We start from the raw sequence: 22,096 nt of genomic DNA, 5'->3' as shown, positions 1-22,096 counted from the left end.
TGGAAATATGAAAACTGCAATTTGATTGGCCGATATGGGCAACACAGAAATTTGTATTACTAAAATTAGACTCACTTTAGAGCAATCCTGCAGAAATGTTTAGAGGTGTGCTGAAGTAAAACTATTTTCATATATTGTATTTTCTAGTATACGTAAACTGTATGAATACTCCCCAATACCAAACAGTAATTTAGTAATCATATGTTAGAATGTTAAAAGAAAAAAACTATAATCTAAATTTACCAAAATGTAAAATTGGCATTAGTAAAGGTATGGACATTAGGCAGAAAACGCGGGTAAGATTTTTATTTTTCCTCTTGCTTTAGATCACATATCACGCTAGGGCTCCACAGTATTACTATTAGCAAGCCTCAATGTTACCCTATGTGGAATAGTCATACCACTTTTCTACCCATAGGGAAACAATGATCTTGCTGCGGTTTACTGCGACTCGCAGGCTGCCTTGTGTCGCCGTGGAGCCTTGAATATCTTATTTGGAATCAGAACAAGATTGCTTGTCCCTGCTCTAACCATATGGAGTAAACGGTCACATTTGTGCCGTAAAAACATGCAATGTAATTCTGTCATATAAATCTGCCAAGCGACAGCGGTCATCTCAGAAGCGAAGGTAGGCAGTCATTTTTCACTTACCAGTTATATACTTTGGATTGCTTCTGAAACGGTCATCAACTAAAATAAGCGCACCCCAATCATTTTTATGGCGGATACACCTAAAATAAATCAATATAAATAACCATTATTAACAGATAAGTGGCAGAAAACAGGCCATACCCACATTGAATATTAGAATGTACTAAACAATGTGCATAAACAAAAGCTAAGCTGCGTGCAAGGCTCTGAAGATGGATCTGACGTAGATGGGACTCACAATCCAAAGTAAAAGTAGTCATTGTGTTAATCTGGTAGCACCCATAACACATATTGGGTGTAGGATATATGAGTGTCTCACGTAAGAGTTAAACTTTTGAAGTCAAACCTTGGAACTGGCACACATGGGCAGATATCGGACACTGGTGATGTATATGCCTATCTGACGATCTTGAATGTAAGCCCAGTTTTACATCTTTAATTTTATTTATTTTTAACAAGATCCTAATGGAATTAGTAAAATGCTATAAAATTCCTTTAATCTAGAATTAACAGGACCTGTTGGGTGCCGGATTGTCAGATGTTTTGGATTATTAGACAGTCATAGAACAAAGTGTAGAAATTGTACTTCTAAGGGTAGGGGGACTCAGGTAAGACAGCCCAGACGAAAATATTAGCACCAATTATGTCATTGTTACTTTGCTTTTGCAGGCGAATAATTGGTTATCCTCCGTATTCTACTTTTTGGGAAATTTCAGATTATCACGCAGTCCTGTGCAGGGTTAAGAGTATTTGTGGATTATCAAATGCCAGATTAAAGGAACTTCGCTGTATGTTGTCCTGTAAGAATTCTCTCACCTCGAACTTTCCACTTTACAGAAAACTAAAGTTGACATTGTTGTGCCGTTTCTGCATGGTAGAACATTTCTAGATTTTCAGGCAAGTGCCAGATTCAAGCCTTTTCTGCTTCTATTGCCATAAATCTTTGTAGACATTTTCCTCCCAAAATGTGACCACTTTCTGTCACTGTCAGCATATATCATAATTTGGTGAAGGATCTCTTCAAGTAAAAGGTCACTTGTCTTTAGTGACTTTCTTTCCCTGTGCATGGCCTTTAAGTGACGTTCTACTGAACGCAAGGTGAATAAAGCTGAACTGCTATTTTTATTTTCTCTTTTTAATTTCGCAGACTTCGGAAAGCATTGCTTTGTGTTACTTGAGCTCCTGAAGGCCAGACTGGCACTCAATGAGAAATCCAATATGCTATTTGTTATAGTTCAGCGCAACACATTTAATCGATACGTGCAGGAGAAACTGAACTGAAGTGATTTGTATTGAAGTAAAGCAGTTTTGTAGGCTCCGCTCTATAAATAAATGTACAAACTGATTATTAATTATTTACCGTTTTCAGTTCATCTGGATATTATCTGCTGCATACACTTGTGGATGTCAGTGCTTTTAACAGCACCCGTCAGATTTTACTAGACCCCAGCTTTATAAGCAAATTACCGAAATATTAAGTAGCTGTGAATTCATGAGCCCTGTCTAGTTATTGCTTACAATGAACAGGAATATAATAGAGCACTGGTTTACAACTGGCAGATACATCATTTTGTAACCGAACAATACATAATCCATGAGAATGATAGCCGATGAAAAACACAATAAACACTGCAAGTTTCAGCTTGAAAGAACATAAAACATGATTCCTATGAAATCAAGGCCATAATATGTTCTTGTTCTCCAATTGTTCTAAAGTGAAATAAGAAATGCAGGCTTATATGAAAACGCTGAGCTGTGTGAATACACGGAAAGAAGGCTTTGGAAGTTTTAATTCATTTCGAATAATAAAAAAATTTTGGGTAAATAATTATGTGCAGAGAAAATTGGGAGAATAAACAGTAGAACTTAACGTCTCTACAAAAAACAGCATCATAGTAGCATTAATATTAGCGACAATTATTTCCTTACCAACATTGCCATATTGTTACTTTAGGTTGATATCGTTACATTTACTAAGAAATTTCTAGCTATTTTATAATACAAAGGTTACTCCGTTCCAAAGGAATTCATATTTTTGATAGGTAGCATATCACAACTACACTTTGTGGTTTCAATATATTTTGTGTATGAATTATTATTTAAGTAAACCCCCACATAGGTATAAAAAAAAAAATACTCAATGCATGCTTTAAAGGTAGAATCTAGTACTACCTAAACAATTACAAAGCCACACTTCTTACCTAGGCTTTCTTATGCTAGTACTCTAACCAGGCGTGATCACTCCCACTTAACTGTTTTGGATACATTGTAGTGAAGCTATAGTTGTAAACAAAATATTGGTGATCGCGGGATTTCCAGACACGACTAGCTGCAAAGCTGTAACAGTCTCGATAAAATAATTATTACTAGTCCATGTAACAATAACTTACCTCCCCAAGGCTTGATTTAGGGCTCGGTATGCTTGTATCTCATACCACTGGCTGCCAGGCAAAAGTCCTCTAGTCTTTGAGTGTTGATCATTATACTTCCTTTTCAGTTCAACCTACAATTTAAAAAAAACAACACAAATCAAAGTCACAGAGATTTGTCCGAGTAGGAATATCGTATAAGTCAAAGACCTGATTGTTCCTACACAGAAAGTAGGGGTTTCAGTGCATCCACTGCTCTTGTAGTATAATTAGTACTTTGCATTGCCGAACATACACGTAACACACCTAAGGGGTTAAGTGACCGAAAGAAACTTCACACAAAATCCCAAATGGGCTGCTTGTATATATTGGCATGTTTCCTGGCTGCCAGGAATGTAATATTAATAAAATTCTATGGCTGTTACTCATATTATTTGGAATAGCTAAGCAGACTTAACATCACGGTAATGTACTTCTATTAGCACTCAGAAGATCTGAGGCAAAGGTTTTTTTTTTCTTTTTTGAACTATTGAGTCTTACATGTTGACACACTGTTTTACTTTCTTAGCGTGTCACACTTCGAATTGAGCTTGTCACATACAATTGCTATTTCTTTTATCTATTTTGTGGCAGAATGTATTGTCCAAGTCATGTTTATAATCCCATGGCCGCTAAATTAAGAGTAATACCAAGAGCATAATAAGAAAAAATGCTTATTACATGGAATTCCTCGCCGGAGACTCCAACCCAGGATAACCAATGAGCCAGGTTAAGTTCTTATAGTGTTAAGAGCAAAACCCCCTAAATAAGATGTACAGACCTGTCTGATTAAGGCTTTATCTGTACAAAATTTACCATAATTTTTTTGGTCGATGCGGAACTATAATTTTATAAGGTTGGATTTACACTGCGTTTTTATCCCAGTTTTCCATTGCATTTTTTTGGGTAACGAAAAGTGGAAAAAGAAGGATAAAGCTCCTAAAACAAAACGTGAAAAACGTAGCAACAAGGCTAAGTAAATATTATACAAGAAGTAAGAGGGGAGGCAAGACTGGTCTGATCTAAACCATTTAGAGAGGGAATAACTATTAACTATAGTCTGGAGAGGACTATTAAATCTAGCCATTATACTGATCTGTATATGAACAAATATTAGAAAGGATATGAAATGTACGGATGTATTTTCTCTTCATATAGTGCTGCAAATACTAAAACATGTAGACATATTGATGCTCTCCTCATAATCTACTTCGAATATAATCCTAAAAAGCTAATTTAGTTGAGTAAATGGGCATTTAAACAATAAGAAAAAAAATACAAAAACAGGAAAAGGATTTTAGAAAACTATTTTGACATCTTACTGTATTAGATGTATTGCAGCAACTTGTAACCCGCAACAATGAACACGAATAACATGATGCCTGCACCTCGGAATATTACACCTGACCATTGCCGCTCAATTCCACATTTATTTCGAAAGCACTTTGGTGATGGGAAATCAGCTCCGTGATGGACCAGCAACAAACGCACCCCGACAAAACTAGAAAGGTGGACAGGTATAAACTGGCTGTAAATCGCCAGGATGTCCTGTTTCCACCAGCAGCAAAGCTAATAATGCACTTTGGCATGGTAACAAGTTTTGACAAACATCACAAATCCTGGATTGTAAAAGTTTGAAATCTGAAAACAGAGTTTTATGGGCTTTTGAGCGAAAAGCTGCGCCGTAAAGCTTTCTCCCTGTGTTTTTTTTCTTGTGGATTGCTCTTTTGTACAGTGTTAACCTTTTTAAACTGACAGCTGAAGGGACGCGCTTCAGGAAAAATACAGAAGACTTCTAACTATTTCTGACAGGTAATTTTCAACATGGGTTGGGGTACAAAATTTTATTTTCTGTACCTATGCCCTTTCAAACAAATTTACAAAACTGTCAAATTTACAAATTCAAACTTTCAAGCCAGACAGTAAATTGAATTTGATTCTGTAGATTTATTAGATGCTTCAATCAGATGAAATGCATGTGGCAGAATGGCGCATCTTCTCTTAAAGTGAAAGGTGGAAAAATAAAACCCTTCGAGACACTCGAAATGCTAGAACACGCTGCTCTTGTGTCAATGACCAAAATAAAGTAGTCTGTACAGATCTCGTATGTCAATGGTTGAAAAGTAAATAAAGAAATAAAGACACAATATAGATAAAGGCAAGCAGGCCTATGTATAGATATAAGGAAATTACAGGAGCATGAACTGCCTGATAAGAATTTATACAAATAACAATGTCTGAAAACAAATACATCCATTTCCATCCTCTAAGGGCCTGTTCACATCAGCGTTCGGCTTCCGTTGATGGGTTCCGTCAGAGGAACCCATCAACGGCAGTGCAAACGAAAACCATAGCTTCCGTTTGCATTACCATTAATTTCAATGGTAATGCTTCCTTTTGTCTCCGTTCCGTAAGGTTTACGCTTTTCTGACGGGATCAATAGTGCAGTCAACTGCACTATTGTTTACGTGTAAAAAACGGAAACCTTACGGAACAGAGACAAACGGAAACCATTAGCAACGGAAGTATTACCATTAAAATCTCAATAGTAATGCAAACGAAAGCTATGGTTTCAGTTTGCCTTTCCATTGATGGGTTCCTCCGACTGAAAGGTCTGACGGAACCCGAACGCTGATGTGTACACACCCTTATCACATACATATTAACATGAAAAATGTTAGGAAGAGGATTGACAGAATAATCAATTAATTCAGGGATTAAAGCCGGGAATACACTATTTAAAGGGAACCGGTTATCTTCATTATGCTGCCCTTGCTGAGGGCTGTATAATGTAGTAACAGACGTGTTGATTTCAGCAGTTTGTCACTTATGAGCTAACGTGCACCGTTTTATGAGAACTTACATTCAGGACCCAGACAGTGCCGCCACAGATGAGTTCGGTGTATTCATGAGCTCCCGCTAGCTCTACCCATTTTCCCACTGATTGACAAGTCTCCCTATTACTGAGAATAGGGAGACATATGTCAATCAGAGTTGAGTGGGTGGAGCTAGAAGAGTGCAGGAGGAGCTAGAAGCAGCTCATGAATATGCCGGACTCATCTCTGAGAGCGACCTCTAAATGTAAGTTCTCAATCAAGGTTTCACATTAGAACATAAGTGACAGACCGCTGAAATCAACAAGTCTGTCACTACCTTATGCAGCCATCTATCAATGTAGATGACCGTTTCCCTTTAAAGTGTTATTGCTAACTCAGACATTTATGGCATATCTAGATCTTTAACTGATAGATGTGGGTCCCAGCTCTGGGACTTGCAACTATCTCCAGAACAGTGGTGAAATGTCCTGTCTGGTGAGCCAGTGGACACATCTGGGTGAAGAATAATTCGAGAGGTGCCCATGCAGATGCAAGCGGGCTCAGCGGTTTCCATAACTCCCAAAGAAATATATGGAGAGAGCCGATCACATCTAAGTTATGAACTTCGATGTGATCAATAACAGCTCGATCCTGCGTCAGAGACACGCAGGACCCGCTGTCACTGAACCCGTCAGTGCCGCTGACCTGACGGATACAGGTTTCAGCGCAAGATACAGCGGCTCTGTATACAGGATACAAAGCACCTGCACTGGAAAAAGTAAAAATAGTTTTTAATAAAAATTACAAAGTTGCACTAATCACAAATAATTGTTTTCAAAGGTGTACGTAGATCTTAAGGTTGTAAGAAAGTTGAATTTGTCATTTGGCATAACTCCTAACCATGTTTTTGTTGTGTACTGCAGGTAAACCTGCTGAGTTATTGTTCCTCAGAGATTTATCATGGTGCATAAAGGAAACAGTTAATTGAGAAATCCAGCTCTGCTCCATCTGTAGATAAACATAGTGGGAAAGAGCGTTCTCTTTTACATTTGAGTTCCTTCCAGCTGTTTTATTAAAGAAGCACGTTGGTTAAACAGTCACATCTTAAAGCGGATCTGTAATCATACTATGCTGCCTTATTTGAAAGCATCATAGTATACGGTGACAGATCCGCTCCATCAGCCCCACAAAATATGGTGCTGTCTGGCTAATAGCACATAGCGAAAAATACAGCGGACCCATAGTTATAAGTCCACTGTATTCATGAAAGGAGTGCTCCCCTGTCCTTCCCCGACCAGTGACTGACGGACACATTGTAGCTGCATCTTGTATACGGATGTAGCCATCTTTATCTTGACTCTGATAACTTGCTGCAGCGTAATATCACACAACAAAAGGCATTGACAAGTCATTAAAAAAGTCAAGATAAAGGATCTTGCCACTGTTTATTTAATGCGTTGAAAGTCCAGATAAAGACGGCTACATCTATACATGGCAGACATCAATACCTGGTGAGAGGGTCAGTGGAGCGCTCCCCTTATGAGAAAAATGGACGATAACTAGGAGTCCACTCTATTCTTTGTTAGCTGCTATTAGCCAAATGGTACAATATCTTTTAAGTGCCGTTTGGGCTAATAGTGAAGTGGAAGTCATTACATAGTGACAGATGTGCTTTAAAGGCTACTCTAGAATGGGGTTTCATAAGTAAATTGGAGTTTGGGGGGTCTTGGAGGGGGCTGAAATCTCTTTTGCGTGTAGAATAATCTATTGACATAACTAAATATAAGAAGACATTTACACATAGAACACAAAACTTCAATTTAAATGTAATACATTTTTCAAAGACTGCGATGATAAGTGAATGTACTAGATGACAACTTTCAGCTTCAATAAAACGAAGCACACACTAGAAGAATAACTCCTCCTGCCTATATCATACATGCTGCAAAGTCTGTAAAGCCCTATTGGCAACAGGGTTACAAAGACTACTAATTATCGCTGAGTGACAAGACAAATAAAGGTCACCAAATCCAAACTTTTCTGCTTAAATAAGCAAAGACGATGTTACATCTTGCAAAAATCATGTTTTGGCATGATAGGCCTTTGTGGATTGCTGTGGGTTAAACATTCATTACAGCCCTGGCAAAGGTATATTAGGAAAAAAGAAACCTCACGTCAGTTTAATGCAATCAGAATCCATTTCATTGTAGAACTTCACATTAGCGGGCATCAAATAAACGCCCAATTCAAAATGACAGGTTGCATATGTGAAAAAGCCACTCTCCCCTGCTAGCAAATATCCTCAATGTGCAGCAAACCACAGGCTAGGGATTAGTTCAAATGTCAGAAGACAGCCTTTTACCTGATCATCCTTAAAAATATAGTCTTAGCTATCAGGCATGCTTTACAGACAAAGGGCTACAGCAAGCGAGCAGCAGACGGCCTGTGGCAAGCTCTGCCATCTTGTAGCTGTCAAACAGATTTAGACTTTGATCTGCCTAGGAAGTCGTGAATACACTGTCGTCCTATTAGTTTGTGTCTAGCAGTATTATACCTGTTAGCCATGATGTGCTTTACGCATAATTAGGCAAATGCTACCCGTCAGTGTAGATTTCCGTGCTAAGTTCTACACATCCTTAGTTCCCTAGATTTCAAAACTTTGTACTAAAACCTGACATGTTATAAAATGGAAGATATATAAATGAAAGACGTAGCTTTTAATAATGTTTTTTTGTGTTTATGATGGCATTCAAGTGCAGTTTTTATTGTATTTAATAGCAGTAATACTACTTCACTGTTAAGCTATGTGTTTACACTTGTATACAGCACTTTTATTACTATATATATATATATATATATATATATCTATCTAAGTGAGACATATAGAGCCAATGATGTGCTGAATGTACAGGGAATCACCACTAAATGTCTGAAGCTTTGGACACCTTTCGGTATGATAACCATAGAGTATTTCTATGGGAATCATAAAGCAGTTACTATAGATAAAGAGTAATTACACTTTTAAGTACATGTTTTCTATAGTTAAAGACAATTGCCTTATAGAAGGCATGTTGGCTCTCCTGACATGTCTGTTTGGGTAAATGCTTGTATTCTCCATGAAATAATAATGCTGGAGCATCTTTTTCTTAGAATGTTGCCATTTCTCTGTTATTCCTCCGGGAAATGTAGAAATAAATTGACACCTGGGCTATACCATTCCTCCTTGTCAATAGGGTGTGTCCCTGTGCAGCCTGACATTTTCAACACTGATTGGACAGTGCCAGAATATGTAGGGACTGACCCCACTGACAAGGGGAATGGTATAGCCCAGGTGTCAATTTATTTCTACATTTCCCGGAGGAATAACAGAGAAATGGCAACACTCTAAGAAAAAGATGATCCAGCATTATTATTTCATGGAGAATACAAGGGTAACACTTAGTTGTGAATTTATTCATACATTTCCAAGAGGTATAACAGAGGAACGGCACATTCCAGAGTTGTAAGAAAAGATGCTCTATAATTTTTATTTGATGTGGAGTGCAAGTATTTACTAATAGAGTACATACATGTGAGAAGAGCCGACGGGTTTTCTATAACAGCAATTCTCTAGTACACTATGACCTCCCACTGCTGCGCAGTCCATCTCCAAATACAGACTACACTTGACAGTAGCATATAGTCTGCTTGCTACAGGCCTCCACTAATCCAATCAGTAGTAATGGATGGTGAGCAGCCAGGTATTGTGAAATCTGCCCATGGTCTTATAGCTACAGATCTTGAGTGAAGCATTTCCTGCAATAACCATGTTTTAGAGAATGAAAGCACGGACTTAAAATATAGCGGATCATCCAGGAGGTGGTTACATCACCAATTCTCATTTATTGGATTTTTTTTTTTTTTTTAAACCTTTGAAAACATATCTGGAATGCTTTGGAGAAGTGGAATAAAAGCTATAGTAAATGTGCAATTGGATAAATATAACGATCCTTTATTAAAATCTGCTGTGCATCACTAAAACAAAATACTGACAAATAGTCCAGACCAACCACGAAAAATTGTTCTATTACGATGGAGCACACTTTCCAATACAAAGTAATTTTCAACCTGCTTCTTATAACTCAACAGAACAGGTTAAAACCCACAGAAGTGGAATCAAACATTTTTATCACTCACAAAAAGGCTTCATCTTCTGCCAGATTCCGACCTTGTAACATAAACAGCATAAAGAAAATTGGCCAAATTGGAACATACTCAGAATGTGCATTATTAGGGGCACACTGCCGAACAGCAGTATAGTGTAAGCAAATGTATCTCTATGGTCGGATCCCTAGATAGACACTCATTAAGAAAAAAAAAAAAAAGACAGACACCCATTCAATTAAGTAAATTTAAAGGACAGCTTCATCAGTGCAGGGTGCCCCTATACAGTTTGTATGAGCTGCCCACATATACTATACGCAAGTTCTGAACACATTTTCAAAGTAACAATGTTGGCCACTGAAGAAAAACAAATTTACAACAAGCATGGAATAGGCTTTGTACACATCTGCGCCCTGGTTTCCGATATACAGAGCCGAATCAGTCGTATGACGGATACCAGTGGCGCCTGACAGACCTCATTGACCTATAATTAGGTCTGTCGGGTTCCATCGTGGTGTCCACCATTTTGACGAGTAACATAGCCAGGCATGCAGTCTAGGACACAAATGTGAACATAGCCTTACTTTGTAAATATTTTGCTTTAATTATAGTGGATCGATGATACATATTCACACTATTAACCCCTTCCCAACATCTGGCATGTAGGTATGGCGGGAGTCAGAAGTGAAAGTACAGATCAGGCTCACGGGCTGAGCCCGCTCCATATGCTGCGGGTGTTGGCTGTATCTTATAGCCAACACCTCACTGCAATGACCAAGATCGGAGATAACTCCTACTCAGGCCGTTTAACCCCTGAGATGCTAGCGACTGTGGTATTTAAACGGTTAGACAGAGGGAAGGTGCTCTGTCACATGATCATCCCAACAACGCATTTGCGGGGTGCCGATTGGTTGCTAAGGCAGCCGGAGGCCTATTGAAATTTTTAGGTTTGCCATCAGTGTCTTATTATTAATAGTAGATCCCAGAGATAAAGGCAATACATTGCAATGTACAAGTATTGCAGTATATTGCCTGAGCGATCTAACAATTGAATGGTAAAGTTCCCTAGGGGAACTAAAAAAAACTAATGTAAAAAAAAATGTAATACAATTTTTACAAATATAAAAAAATAAAAAGATAGCTAAAAGTAGAAAAAAAACGACCTTCTCCCATTTTTCGCAAACAAATTATATAAGCAACTAAAAAAAGGAAACATATTTGGCATTGCCGCGTCTGTAAAAGTCCGAACTATTCTGATATACTGTTGTTAAACCTGCCGGGTAAACTTAGTAGGAAAAAAAAAGTATTCACATTGCAAGAATTGCTGTTTTTTGATCACCTCGCTAACCAAAACTAAAGGAATAAAAAGTGATAAAAAAAGTCGCATGCATCCCAAAATTGTACCAATAAAAACTACAGCTTACCCCTGCAAAAAAAAAACATCCCCTCTATGAAAAAATAAAAAGTTTGCATAGTCGTAATCGCTTTGACCCGCAGAATAAAGTTAGCATGTTGTTTTTACCGCACGCTGAACGACGCAAAAACAAAACCCAAAAACCAACGGCAGAATCACTTTTTGTTTTCTATTCCACGCCATAAAAGGTTTTTGATTTTATTTAACATTTCACCATAAAGTTATGGTTTTGGAATGCGGGGAGGAAAAAAATGAAAAATGACTGCAACAGGAAGGAGTTAAGATAAAAAGCCAAATTGCCAATTCTGTTAGTTCCATGTTAGTTGAGAGCATTGTGGTAGCTCAGATGCCAGATACACAGTAAACAGTGGTCACGTGTCTAACCTGTCTGTTTCTATGGGTGATCCACAGACTTTTGAAAACTGAACATGAAATAACACAAAATTAATTCTAAACCCGTAAAGCAAGTAATTTTTTAAAGAAATGAACACATACCGTACTTTAAAGTGCACCTATTAAGGAACTGTATTATATGAAATTCTTTACGATCCTTCCCATTATTGCTGCAATAACCAGCAATCTTCTGCTCGAGCAGGGAGCCTGCAGAGAAATCGAATTCCCTGTGGCATCCCTGCCCATTTCATGACTGTCTATTGTCCATAGTTGTCTATGGATTCTGTCGATAAACTATAAAGACAATCTATAAGATGCTGGAAGCAAATTGTAGCACCAATATGCTGCCACGTGGTTCCTTCTGGCCAGTCAGGCTGGGAAATACTGTAGTTGGCATACGGCGCAGCCCTTCAATTACGCCCTGAACACGAGTTTGTGATGCCGTTCAACGGGTGCTACAGCACCCGCTGAATCACATTATAAAGACCACCTTAAAGATGCGCATTATGAAAACAGTCTGTCTAATTGCAAATTGTTCAACCGTTTTTTGTCTACAGCTCTTCTGTAGACCTATGAGTATGTCTACAATACAGCAAGAAATAGTACAGGGTGGGCCATTTATATGGATACACCTAAATAAAATGGGAATGGTTGGTGATATTAACTTCCTGTTTGTGGCACATTAGTATATGGGAGGGGGGAAACTTTTCAAGCTGGGTGTTGACCATGGTGGCCATTTTGAAGTCGGCCATTTTGTATCCAACTTTAGTTTTTTCAATGGGAGGAGGGTCATGTGACACATCAAACTTATCGAGAATTTCACAAGAAAAACAATGGTGTGCTTGGTTTTAACGTTACTTTATTCTTTCATGAGTTATTTACAAGTTTCTGACCACTTATAAAATGTGTTCAAAGTGCTGCCCATTGTGTTGGATTGTCAATGCAACCCTCTTCTCCCACTCTTCACACACTGATAGCAACACCGCAGAAGAAATGCTAGCACAGGCTTCCAGTATCCGTAGTTTCAGTTGCTGCACATCTCGTATCTTCGCAGCATAGACAATTGCCTTCAGATGACCCCAAAGATAAAAGTCTAAGGGGGTCAGATCGGGAGACCTAGGGGGCCATTCAACTGGCCCACGACGACCAATCCACTTTCCAGGAAACTGTTCATCTAGGAATGCTCGGACCGGACACCCATAATGTCACCCATAACTTGTAAATAACTCATGAAATAATAAAGTAATGTTAAAACCAAGCACACCATTGTTTTTCTTGTGAAATTCTCGATAAGTTTGATGTGTCACATGACCCTCTTCCCATTGAAAAAACTAAAGTTGGATACAAAATGGCCGACTTCAAAATGGCCGCCATGGTCAAAACCCAGCTTGAAAAGTTTCCCCCCTCCCATATACTAATGTGCCACAAACAGGAAGTTAATATCACCAACCATTCCCATTTTATTTAGGTGTATCCATATAAATGGCCCACCCTGTATATTCTGTGACTAGAGGTGAAGCTAGTGCAGAGAAGTAAAAAAAATAATGAAATAAATAAATTACATTTATTTATTTTAAATACTAGAAGTGTAAAAAAAAAAATCTACATTGTTTGCTGAGGTTTCTGGATAGCCAAACACTTGAATTCAATTTGCTGAATTACTACACAGCCGAAAAAAAATCTTCAAAAGGGACAAACTTTATTGTGCATGTCAAAACGACACAACTGTTAATAAGCTGCACTTCAGAAATGTAATTTACACTGGTAGCACTGTAAAGAAACAATTGAGGCAATGCTACTATTGGGACCACCAAACGTTTCCTTCATAATGAGGTGCCGGGATAAAGTACATTTCAATAGAGACAATTGTTGACAGATGTGATTCTCTTCTGAGTAAAGTGCTTTCACACATCATTACTTCCTATCTACATCCAAATATTGATAATGAAACACAAAAATATATTATAGGATGTTCAAAGAACTTGCCAGTTCAAAGCGCATTTTACAAATAGTCCTGTATGGAGATTAACTCTTATGGGACCAAAGTCCATAGTAATGAGGTGTTTCAAGCCAATGTTTATTTAACACTTTCAATTTTCCACATCCTAGATTATCTATTAGTCTCATCACGTAGCCTCTATATCACTGGTAGATAAGAAGTCATTATCGTCTTATTAGAATTCAGCATTTCTGAAGCATTAAAAGTACTTCTAATATGCTGCTCATTCTCTTAGTATTTGGTAGTTCTGTCCTTTACCTTTATTCCTGTAACCATTGTAATATTCTGGACTTCATAATTGAAAGGATATGTAAACCTTAGAATTTTTTTTTTTTAATAAAAAGGTATAGCCGTGTGTTTTGTGTAACTTTGTAAATACTTTTTTTTTTAAAACAATTTTTATTGCACATTCAGATATAGAAAACAAACATTTGTGCCGCTGAGCACAGACAAAAGCATATAGAGTGCATCATTTGAAATTTTTAACAAGTATAATTCAACAACACATTACATTAGAAAATGAACAGTGGCGGATAGTTACCATCATATTCTATACCAAAAGATCTTGTCATATCAATTTTCTCATCTTCCAGACGTACATTGCTATCTAACATCTCGGTGGTACGACTTTCAGTTTACGTAAAGTCCCTTTAAGATCTTCAGTAAGATGGGTTTTTTTTGTAAACACTTTTTATTAAAAATTTGTTTTACTTGTTTAGATACAGCTGTTCTGTATCCACTCTACAAAGCAGCTGTATCTAGCACTATTCACTGAATCCGTCAGTCCCGTGGACCTGAAAGGTTCAGTGTCGGTGGGTCCTGCAAGTCTCTGACACGCAGTAATGAATCACATCTAAGTTATGACCTTAGAAGTGATAGATTACAGGTGGATCCTGCGTGTCACATACACTGAACCTGTCAGGTCCGCGGGACTGACGGATTCAGTGAATAGCGCTAGATACAGCTGCTCTGTATAGAGAATCCAGAGCAAGCTGTATCTAAAAAAGTAAAAACATTTTTAAACAAAAAGTATTTACAAAGTTACACAAAACACAACTTTTTATTAAAACATTTTTTTGCCTTTCAAAGGTATAGCTTTTAAGTGAACTAGAAGGAAAGTCGGAACATATAGTATTGGAAAAAGTTATAGTAAAAAAATAAATAATAATTATTTATATATATATATATATACACACACACACACACACACACACACACTAGTCCTTCTCAATTAATTAAAATATCATCAATAAGTTAATTTCGGTAATTCAACTCAAAAAGTGAAACTCATATTATATAGATTCATTACACACAGAGTGATCTATTTCCAGCATTTTTTTCTTTTAATGTTAAAGATTATGGTTAACAGTTAATGAAAACCCAAAATTTAGTGTCTCAGAAAACTAGATTATATAAGCCCAATTTCAAAAATGATTTTTAATACCGAAATGTTGGCCAATTGAAAAGTATGTACAGTATATGCAGTCAATACTTGGTCGGGGCTCCTTTTGCATGAATTACTGCATCACTGCGGCGTGGCATGGAGGCGATCAGCCTGTGGCACTACGGAGGTGTTATGGAAACCCAGGTTGTATGATAGCGGCTTTCAGCTCGTCTGCATTGTTGGGTCTGAGGTCTCTCTTCTTCCTCTTGTCAATACCCTATAGATTCTCTTTGGGTTTAGGTCAGGCGATTTTGCTGGCCAATCAAGCAGTGATACTGTGGTTATTACACCAGGTATTGGTACTTTTGCAGTGTGGGCAGGTGCGAAGTCCTGCTGGAAAATGAACTCACTGACTGTGGAAACTTCACACTGGACCGCAAGCAACTTGGATTGATGCTTCTCCACTCTTCCTCCAGACTCTGGGACCTTCATTTCCAAATGAAATGCAAAATTTACTGTCATCTGAAAACAGGGCTTTGGACCACTGAGCAACTGTGTTGGTCCACTGTGTTATATCAAGTCCAGAGTCAGAGTAGCCGTCTACCAGGAAATTTTGGAGCACTTCATGCTTCCCTCTGCTGACAAGCTTTATGGAGATGCTGATTTCATTTTCCAGCAGGACTTGGCACCTGCCCACACTGCTAAAAGTACCAATACCTGGTTTATTAACCACAGTACAGGATCACTGTGCTTGATTGGCCAGCAAACTCGCCTGACCTAAACCCAAAGAGAATCTATCAGGTATTGTCAAGAGGAAGATGAGACACCAGACCCAACAATCCAGACGAGCTGAAGGCCGCTATCAAAGCAACCTGGGCTTCCATAACACCTCAGCAGTGCCACAGGCTGGTCGCCTCCATGCCACGCCGCATTGATGCAGTAATTCATGCAAAAGGAGCCCCGACCAAGTATTGAGGTCATACACTGTATATACTTTTCAGTAGGCCAACATTTCAGTATTAAAAATCATTTTTGAAATTAGGCTTATATAATATTCACATTTTCTGAGACACTAAATTTTGGGTTTTCATTAACTGTTACCATAATCATCAACATTACAAGAAAAAAATTCGGGAAATAAATCACTCTGTGTATAATGAATCTATATAATATATGAGTTTCACTTTTTGAATTACTGAAATAAATAAACTTTTTCATGATATTCTAATTAATTGAGAAGGACTAGTGTATATGTGTTAAAAAAACAAACAAAAAACCACAACAAAAAGGGACTAGATTGCCGATCTAAGATTAAGATCTATATTTTGTATATTTTTCTTGCGGCATTCCACCCCAGTTACGACAGGATCCAATCAGTGGTGTTCCCTATAGCAATGAGGTGATTAGAATCTAGTAAGTACCAAACTTCTATCATAGACCTGTAAAGAAGGATGTTTTTATGAAGTGCCATTAGACCATGAGATTTGGGACATTCTGGTCTACAGTAATGTATGTTAAAAAAAGATAAAAGTTTGAACATCACATAATAAAATTAACGCTAGTGAACACACAATCAGCTTTTTTTTTCCTTCGCTTCTGGTTACCGTATTTATATTATTACTGTACCAAAAACAGCCCTATCTACATTAAGAGCTGGCATACAGTTTGAGGCTCTTATGCCGAGTTCATTATCAGCATTGTTTTGACACATTTTTAGCTCTCGGCTGTTGAACCGAATGCAAAAACCACAAGCAAAAAGTGCCGCAAAAACACTAAAAACGAGTGACGCAGATTTTTTTCTGCCTTCTATTGATTTCAATGGAAGGTCAGAGGTGGAAACCGCTCAAAGAAAGAGGATGCCACTTTTTTTTCCCGCAAGTGGCCAAAAGCCACGTGGGGAATATTTGGGCAATTTTTTGGCGCAAATTCAAAAGTAACGCGTAAATGGACCAGTGTTGCGTACTGGACTAATAAGTTCAGAGCCCACTGCTTAGAAGTCAGAAAGTATCCAACTGAATATATAAGAGGTACTTCCTAATATATTTATTGTATTTATTTATACACTAACAAATTCCACAGCACTGTACAGAGATTGTCATTACTCTCATCAGTCCATGGCTCCATTGGGGTTTACACTCTAAATTCCAAATTAACCTATCTGTATGCTTTTGGAGTGTTGGCGGAAACCGGAGTAGACAGATGAAACCCATGCAAACACAGTAAAAACATACAAACACCATGCAGCTGTTGCCCTTGATCAGATTTGAACCCAGGTCCCTAGCGCTGAAATATCTTCATAAGCTTTGTATCTTTGATACATAGCTCAAAATCCCTTGAAACTTTTCACGCAGAGTTAAATGAGAAAATTCTAGCTGTGTGCAACCACCACTAGGAGCCAGCGGCATTCTAATTTACTATTGAGTTCAATGGTAAATGAATACGTACATATGTGGTAAGATCCCTCTTGTGGAATCATCAGGTAGAAAAAAATATTTCATCTATCTCTATGGCTTTAAAGGGAATTTGGAGGTCTAACAAAAAATAAATAAAAGTGAAGAGCAAGACCTTATAAAAATATATTAAATTAATCAGGTCACAAATTTTTATTTTAAACTGCGGAGATTAAAATTATGGCCATTGACTTTAAATTACACATTACCAATGAAATAATTTCCTGAAGCAATCTGTACATATACAATCATAAAATCTACCCCTAAATGTTTAACTGGTGAAAAGGAAAAGTGGAGTAATTGGCCATAGCAACCAATCAGGGTCAAGTGATAATTTTTCAGAGGCACTATTAAAAATTAAAGAAGTAATCTGATTGGTTGCTTTCGGCAACTAGTCCACTTCTTCCTTGCCACAGTTTTGATAAATCTCCCTTAGTCTAACTGTAAATTAGAACATTTATACGTATCCTGATGAAGAGTTCAGCCAAATAATGATCGATTTTGGTTTTACTTTATACTTCACACCTTCTCCTAGTATATAAACTAGCGCCTATAATCCACAGGATAGTTTTGCGATGTAGAAGAACCGTATTGTTGACCGCTAAAGTATTTTATCAGTGAAACCACTTTATCCATTCATTACCTAGCACTCTCACTTGTAATCCCTTTGACAGGAAGGGTATGAAAGGCTTATATAATGCTAGAACTACTGCACAATTTGATTGATGTCAACTGCAGTACGTGGCATCTTAGAAAGCTTTACAGTTCGACAAATCATGTATCACATTCACCCCAGGCCCATCTACTCATCTCAGACTTATAGGCATTGAGGGACTGTGAACAATTGACTAGATTAAGAACTAATGCAACAAAAAAATCCTGCTCTGAAGAGAAAATTCAATCTATATCCATTGGTGCAGAAGTGAATAATAATAAAAAAATAAAAAAAATAAAAAATTGCTTCCCTTGAGGTACAACGCTGTTCCATACGTTCACTGCCAATGCGGTTTAGGTGAACTAGTAAGTGTCACTCAAACTGACAAATCCCCAAGGTGATAGCTTCACTTTTAAAGCCTTCAACGCACTTTGACAGTGAAGTAAAAACCGTAAAGGTCACACTGCTTGCTAAGGACAAGAGAAAACACAAGTAAATCACTCTGGAATGTTTTATGGATTGGAAAAGTAAACTAATGAAGGCACATTAAAAAGAAAAAATGTTTGTATTACTCCTGAAAGTTAAAAACAAATCATATTTTAAATGTAGAAAATTCAGATATCATTAATTGATAATTATTAATGTAAACAGGATAGAATTATTTTAGTCACTTGGTGCCCAATTAAAGGGGTATTCCGGTTACAAGTTATTAACTACTCACTGTATATGTGATAACTGCTAGATCTGTGGAGGTCCGACAGCTGAAACCCCCACTGATCGCCAGAATGGGGATCCCATGTCACCCCGCTGCAAGCCATTTTCTGTCAGTGCCAAAGACTTTAAATGGAGTGTTAGGGAGCATTATCGACAGCTGCTCCATTCAATGCCTCCTGGCTGTGGGCTTATGGCTAGGGAGAACAGGAGACACGGGATGTGGTGACCAGTGAAAGGGTGAAACCTCCACCCATCTAGAAGTTAGCACCTATCCATTGGATAGGTGATAACTTGCTGTAACTGGAATACAGTCCCCCCGCTCCCCCAAAACAACCAATCCCTGGAATACCTCCCAGAACTTCTCCTTTATTAAATTATATGCCTCTTCCCATGACCAGTGATTGTCCGCTGTCTCTAACATCATGTCATCTCTCTATCTGAAACGGAATCTTTCTAAAACCAAGCTCCTTGTGTTCCCGCCATCTACTACCCTACCTAAACCTGATGTCTCCATCTCAGTGTGTGGCACTACCATAACTGCTAGGCAGCACACCCGCTGTCTCGGGGTTATTTTTGACTCAGATAATTTCTTTACTTCGACATTTAATCCCTTTCACGCTCCTATTACTTTCCCATCAGAAACATCTCCAGAATCCACCTTTTTCTTACTGTGTCAACAGTAAGAACTCTCATTGTTGCTCTGACTCACTCTCGTCTTGACTACTGTAACTCATTACTAGTCGGTCTTCCCCTCACTAAACTCTCGCCTCTCCAATTAATCCTTAATTCAGCAGATAGGCTCATCTTTATGACCAACCGCTACAACAACGCCTCTACCCTGTGCCAATCACTGCACTGGTTGCCCATTCCCTTCAGAATTAAATTCAAACTTATTACTCTCATCTACAAAGCTCCCCATAGTTCTGCACCTCCTTACATCTCCTTCATGTCTGTCTACCGCCCTACCCGTGCTCTACATTCTGCCAACAACCTTAGATTAACATCCACCATAATCCGAACCTCCCACTTCCGTCTCCAAGATTTCTCTCGTGCTGCACCCGTCCTCTGGAATGCACTACCACAGACAATCAGATTAATTCCCAACATCCACAGTTTTAAACGTGACAGAAAGAAGAAAGGAGGATCCAGCGAGATGAAAATACTGTGGGGAAACTCAGTTGTCACTAGAACTAGCCATGAATAAGAGCACAGATCGTGATTGAAAGGCGTAGGCTGCTTTATACCTGCCATTTTAACCACCTTGCCACAATATTTTGTTCCTGTGTCTGTTATTTGCTGTTCACAAACGAATAAAGTGGAAACTGAGTTTCCCCACAGTATTTTCATCTCGCTGGATCCTCCTTTCTTCTTTCTTGCGCTTATTACCACGGGCCGGCGCGGAGATCCGGGCGAGACCTGAACACACGAACGTGGAGCTGGTGGTTTCCTCCTACCCCCTATCAACTTCTGAGTTTTAAACGTGCTCTGAAAACACATCTTTTTAGACAGGCATATAACATTCCCTAATCTGACTCCTTTGCCTGGCCCCCCTTTTACATTAGTCATGAGAACTTGACCCCCTCATTCAGCAGTATCCCCCACACTCCTTGCACCCTAATGCACTTCATGTCTGTCATACACAGATATTGGCTGGTGACCGGCTCATGCAGCTTTATGTGTACTGCCCCATGTGTATAAAAGATGGCTGGACCATTGTACTTAACAAGCACTTTTTACATTTTGTGTCTCCTTTATTTCCTCATAGATTGTAAGCTCTTGCGAGCAGGGTCCTCACTCCTCTTGTTTGAATTGTAAATTAGTTACGTCATTATCTAATCTCCGATATTGTCTGTATATGTTCCCTCTGAATTGTAAAGTGCTGCGGAATATGTTGGCGCTATATAAATAAAGATTATTATTATTAAATCACCTAAAAACAATCCACTGATGTGGCTTTTAAATGAATGGCTTTTTTTCTGCATTTCCTCATAATATAACTGAATTGCAAAAACATACATACCCCACAGTGATGTTTAAACTATATTTAACTTGTTCTGCACAGAACAAGAGATCATACAGTTATGACTTTGGAATGTAGAGTAGCACAAATGAAAAGATTCACTTGGTACTTAAGGCCAAAGTTGCCTGCATCCTTAAAGGTTTAATGGACATAAAATGTAACTTATCATCTTTGTTATCTTTCAATGTTGTTGCAGGAAAGTCTGTGGGAGAAACCTTGGCTACCATCATTTTCTATCTGGCTGCCAGAATATAAAGCACCGGGGGCTCATATGAATACAACGCATATATGTTATGGACTAATGATTAAAGGTGTTGTCCGGTTTCAGCAAATTAATGCTATTTTTTGTATAATTAAAAGTTGTACAATTTTCCAATATACGCTCTGTACTAATTCCTCGTGGTTTTCAAAATCTCTACTTGTGGTTATTCAGTAGTAACATTCATTGTTTACTTCCAGTGGATAAAATTCTGTCTATGGTCATGTGATAGACTCACAGGTGCACGGCTAGTTACAGTTAGGGGCCTCATGCACACGGCTATGCCCGTAATCACAGCCCACAATTTCGAGCATGGCCGGCGACCGCATTTTTTGGGCAAAATATGGGAGCACGGCCCGTAAAAATCGAAAATTAGGACATGCTCCATAATTCCCGGCCCGGTTCTACGGCACGGAACGGGCACTTATCCGTAGCGGTACTGAAAGGTGTGCACAGCCAATAGAACCGGGCGAATGTCCTGGTAGACGGCTGCGTTGACTCTTGACTTGGTATAAAACAGTGGACTAACACCGTTGCTCAGTGGTCCAAAGTCCTGTTTTCAGATGAAATTAAATTTTGCATTTCATTTGGAAATCAAGGTCCCAGAGTCTGGAGGAAGAGTGGAGAGGCGTAAATCCAAGTTACTTGCCCTCCAGTGTGAAGATTCCACCGTCAGTGATGGTTTGGGGAGTCATGTCATCTGCTGGTGTTGGTCCACTGTGTTATATCAAGTCCAAATTCAAGCCGTCTACCAGGAATTTTCGAGCACTTCATGCTTCCCTCTGCTGAC

At 38.4% G+C, this 22,096-nt stretch overlaps 1 protein-coding gene across 1 annotated transcript in view; it reads right to left on the bottom strand.

Moving 5' to 3' along the window:
- The window catches only part of BRIP1 (BRCA1 interacting DNA helicase 1), a 290,696-nt gene that overhangs the window by 5,754 nt on the left and 262,846 nt on the right, over nt 1–22,096 (bottom strand). The window contains exons 17-18 of the mRNA XM_075852992.1: nt 3,042–3,154; nt 652–731 (exon numbers count right to left, since the gene is read on the bottom strand). Coding sequence (XP_075709107.1) covers nt 652–731; nt 3,042–3,154 — 193 coding nt within the window. The remainder of the gene's footprint in view (nt 1–651; nt 732–3,041; nt 3,155–22,096) is intronic.

The sequence above is a fragment of the Rhinoderma darwinii genome, chromosome 2 (genome assembly GCF_050947455.1).
Source record: "Rhinoderma darwinii isolate aRhiDar2 chromosome 2, aRhiDar2.hap1, whole genome shotgun sequence".
NCBI classification, from domain to species: domain Eukaryota; kingdom Metazoa; phylum Chordata; class Amphibia; order Anura; family Rhinodermatidae; genus Rhinoderma; species Rhinoderma darwinii.
Note: the sequence above shows the minus strand (reverse complement) of the source record. Positions and strands in the feature narration are given on the sequence as shown.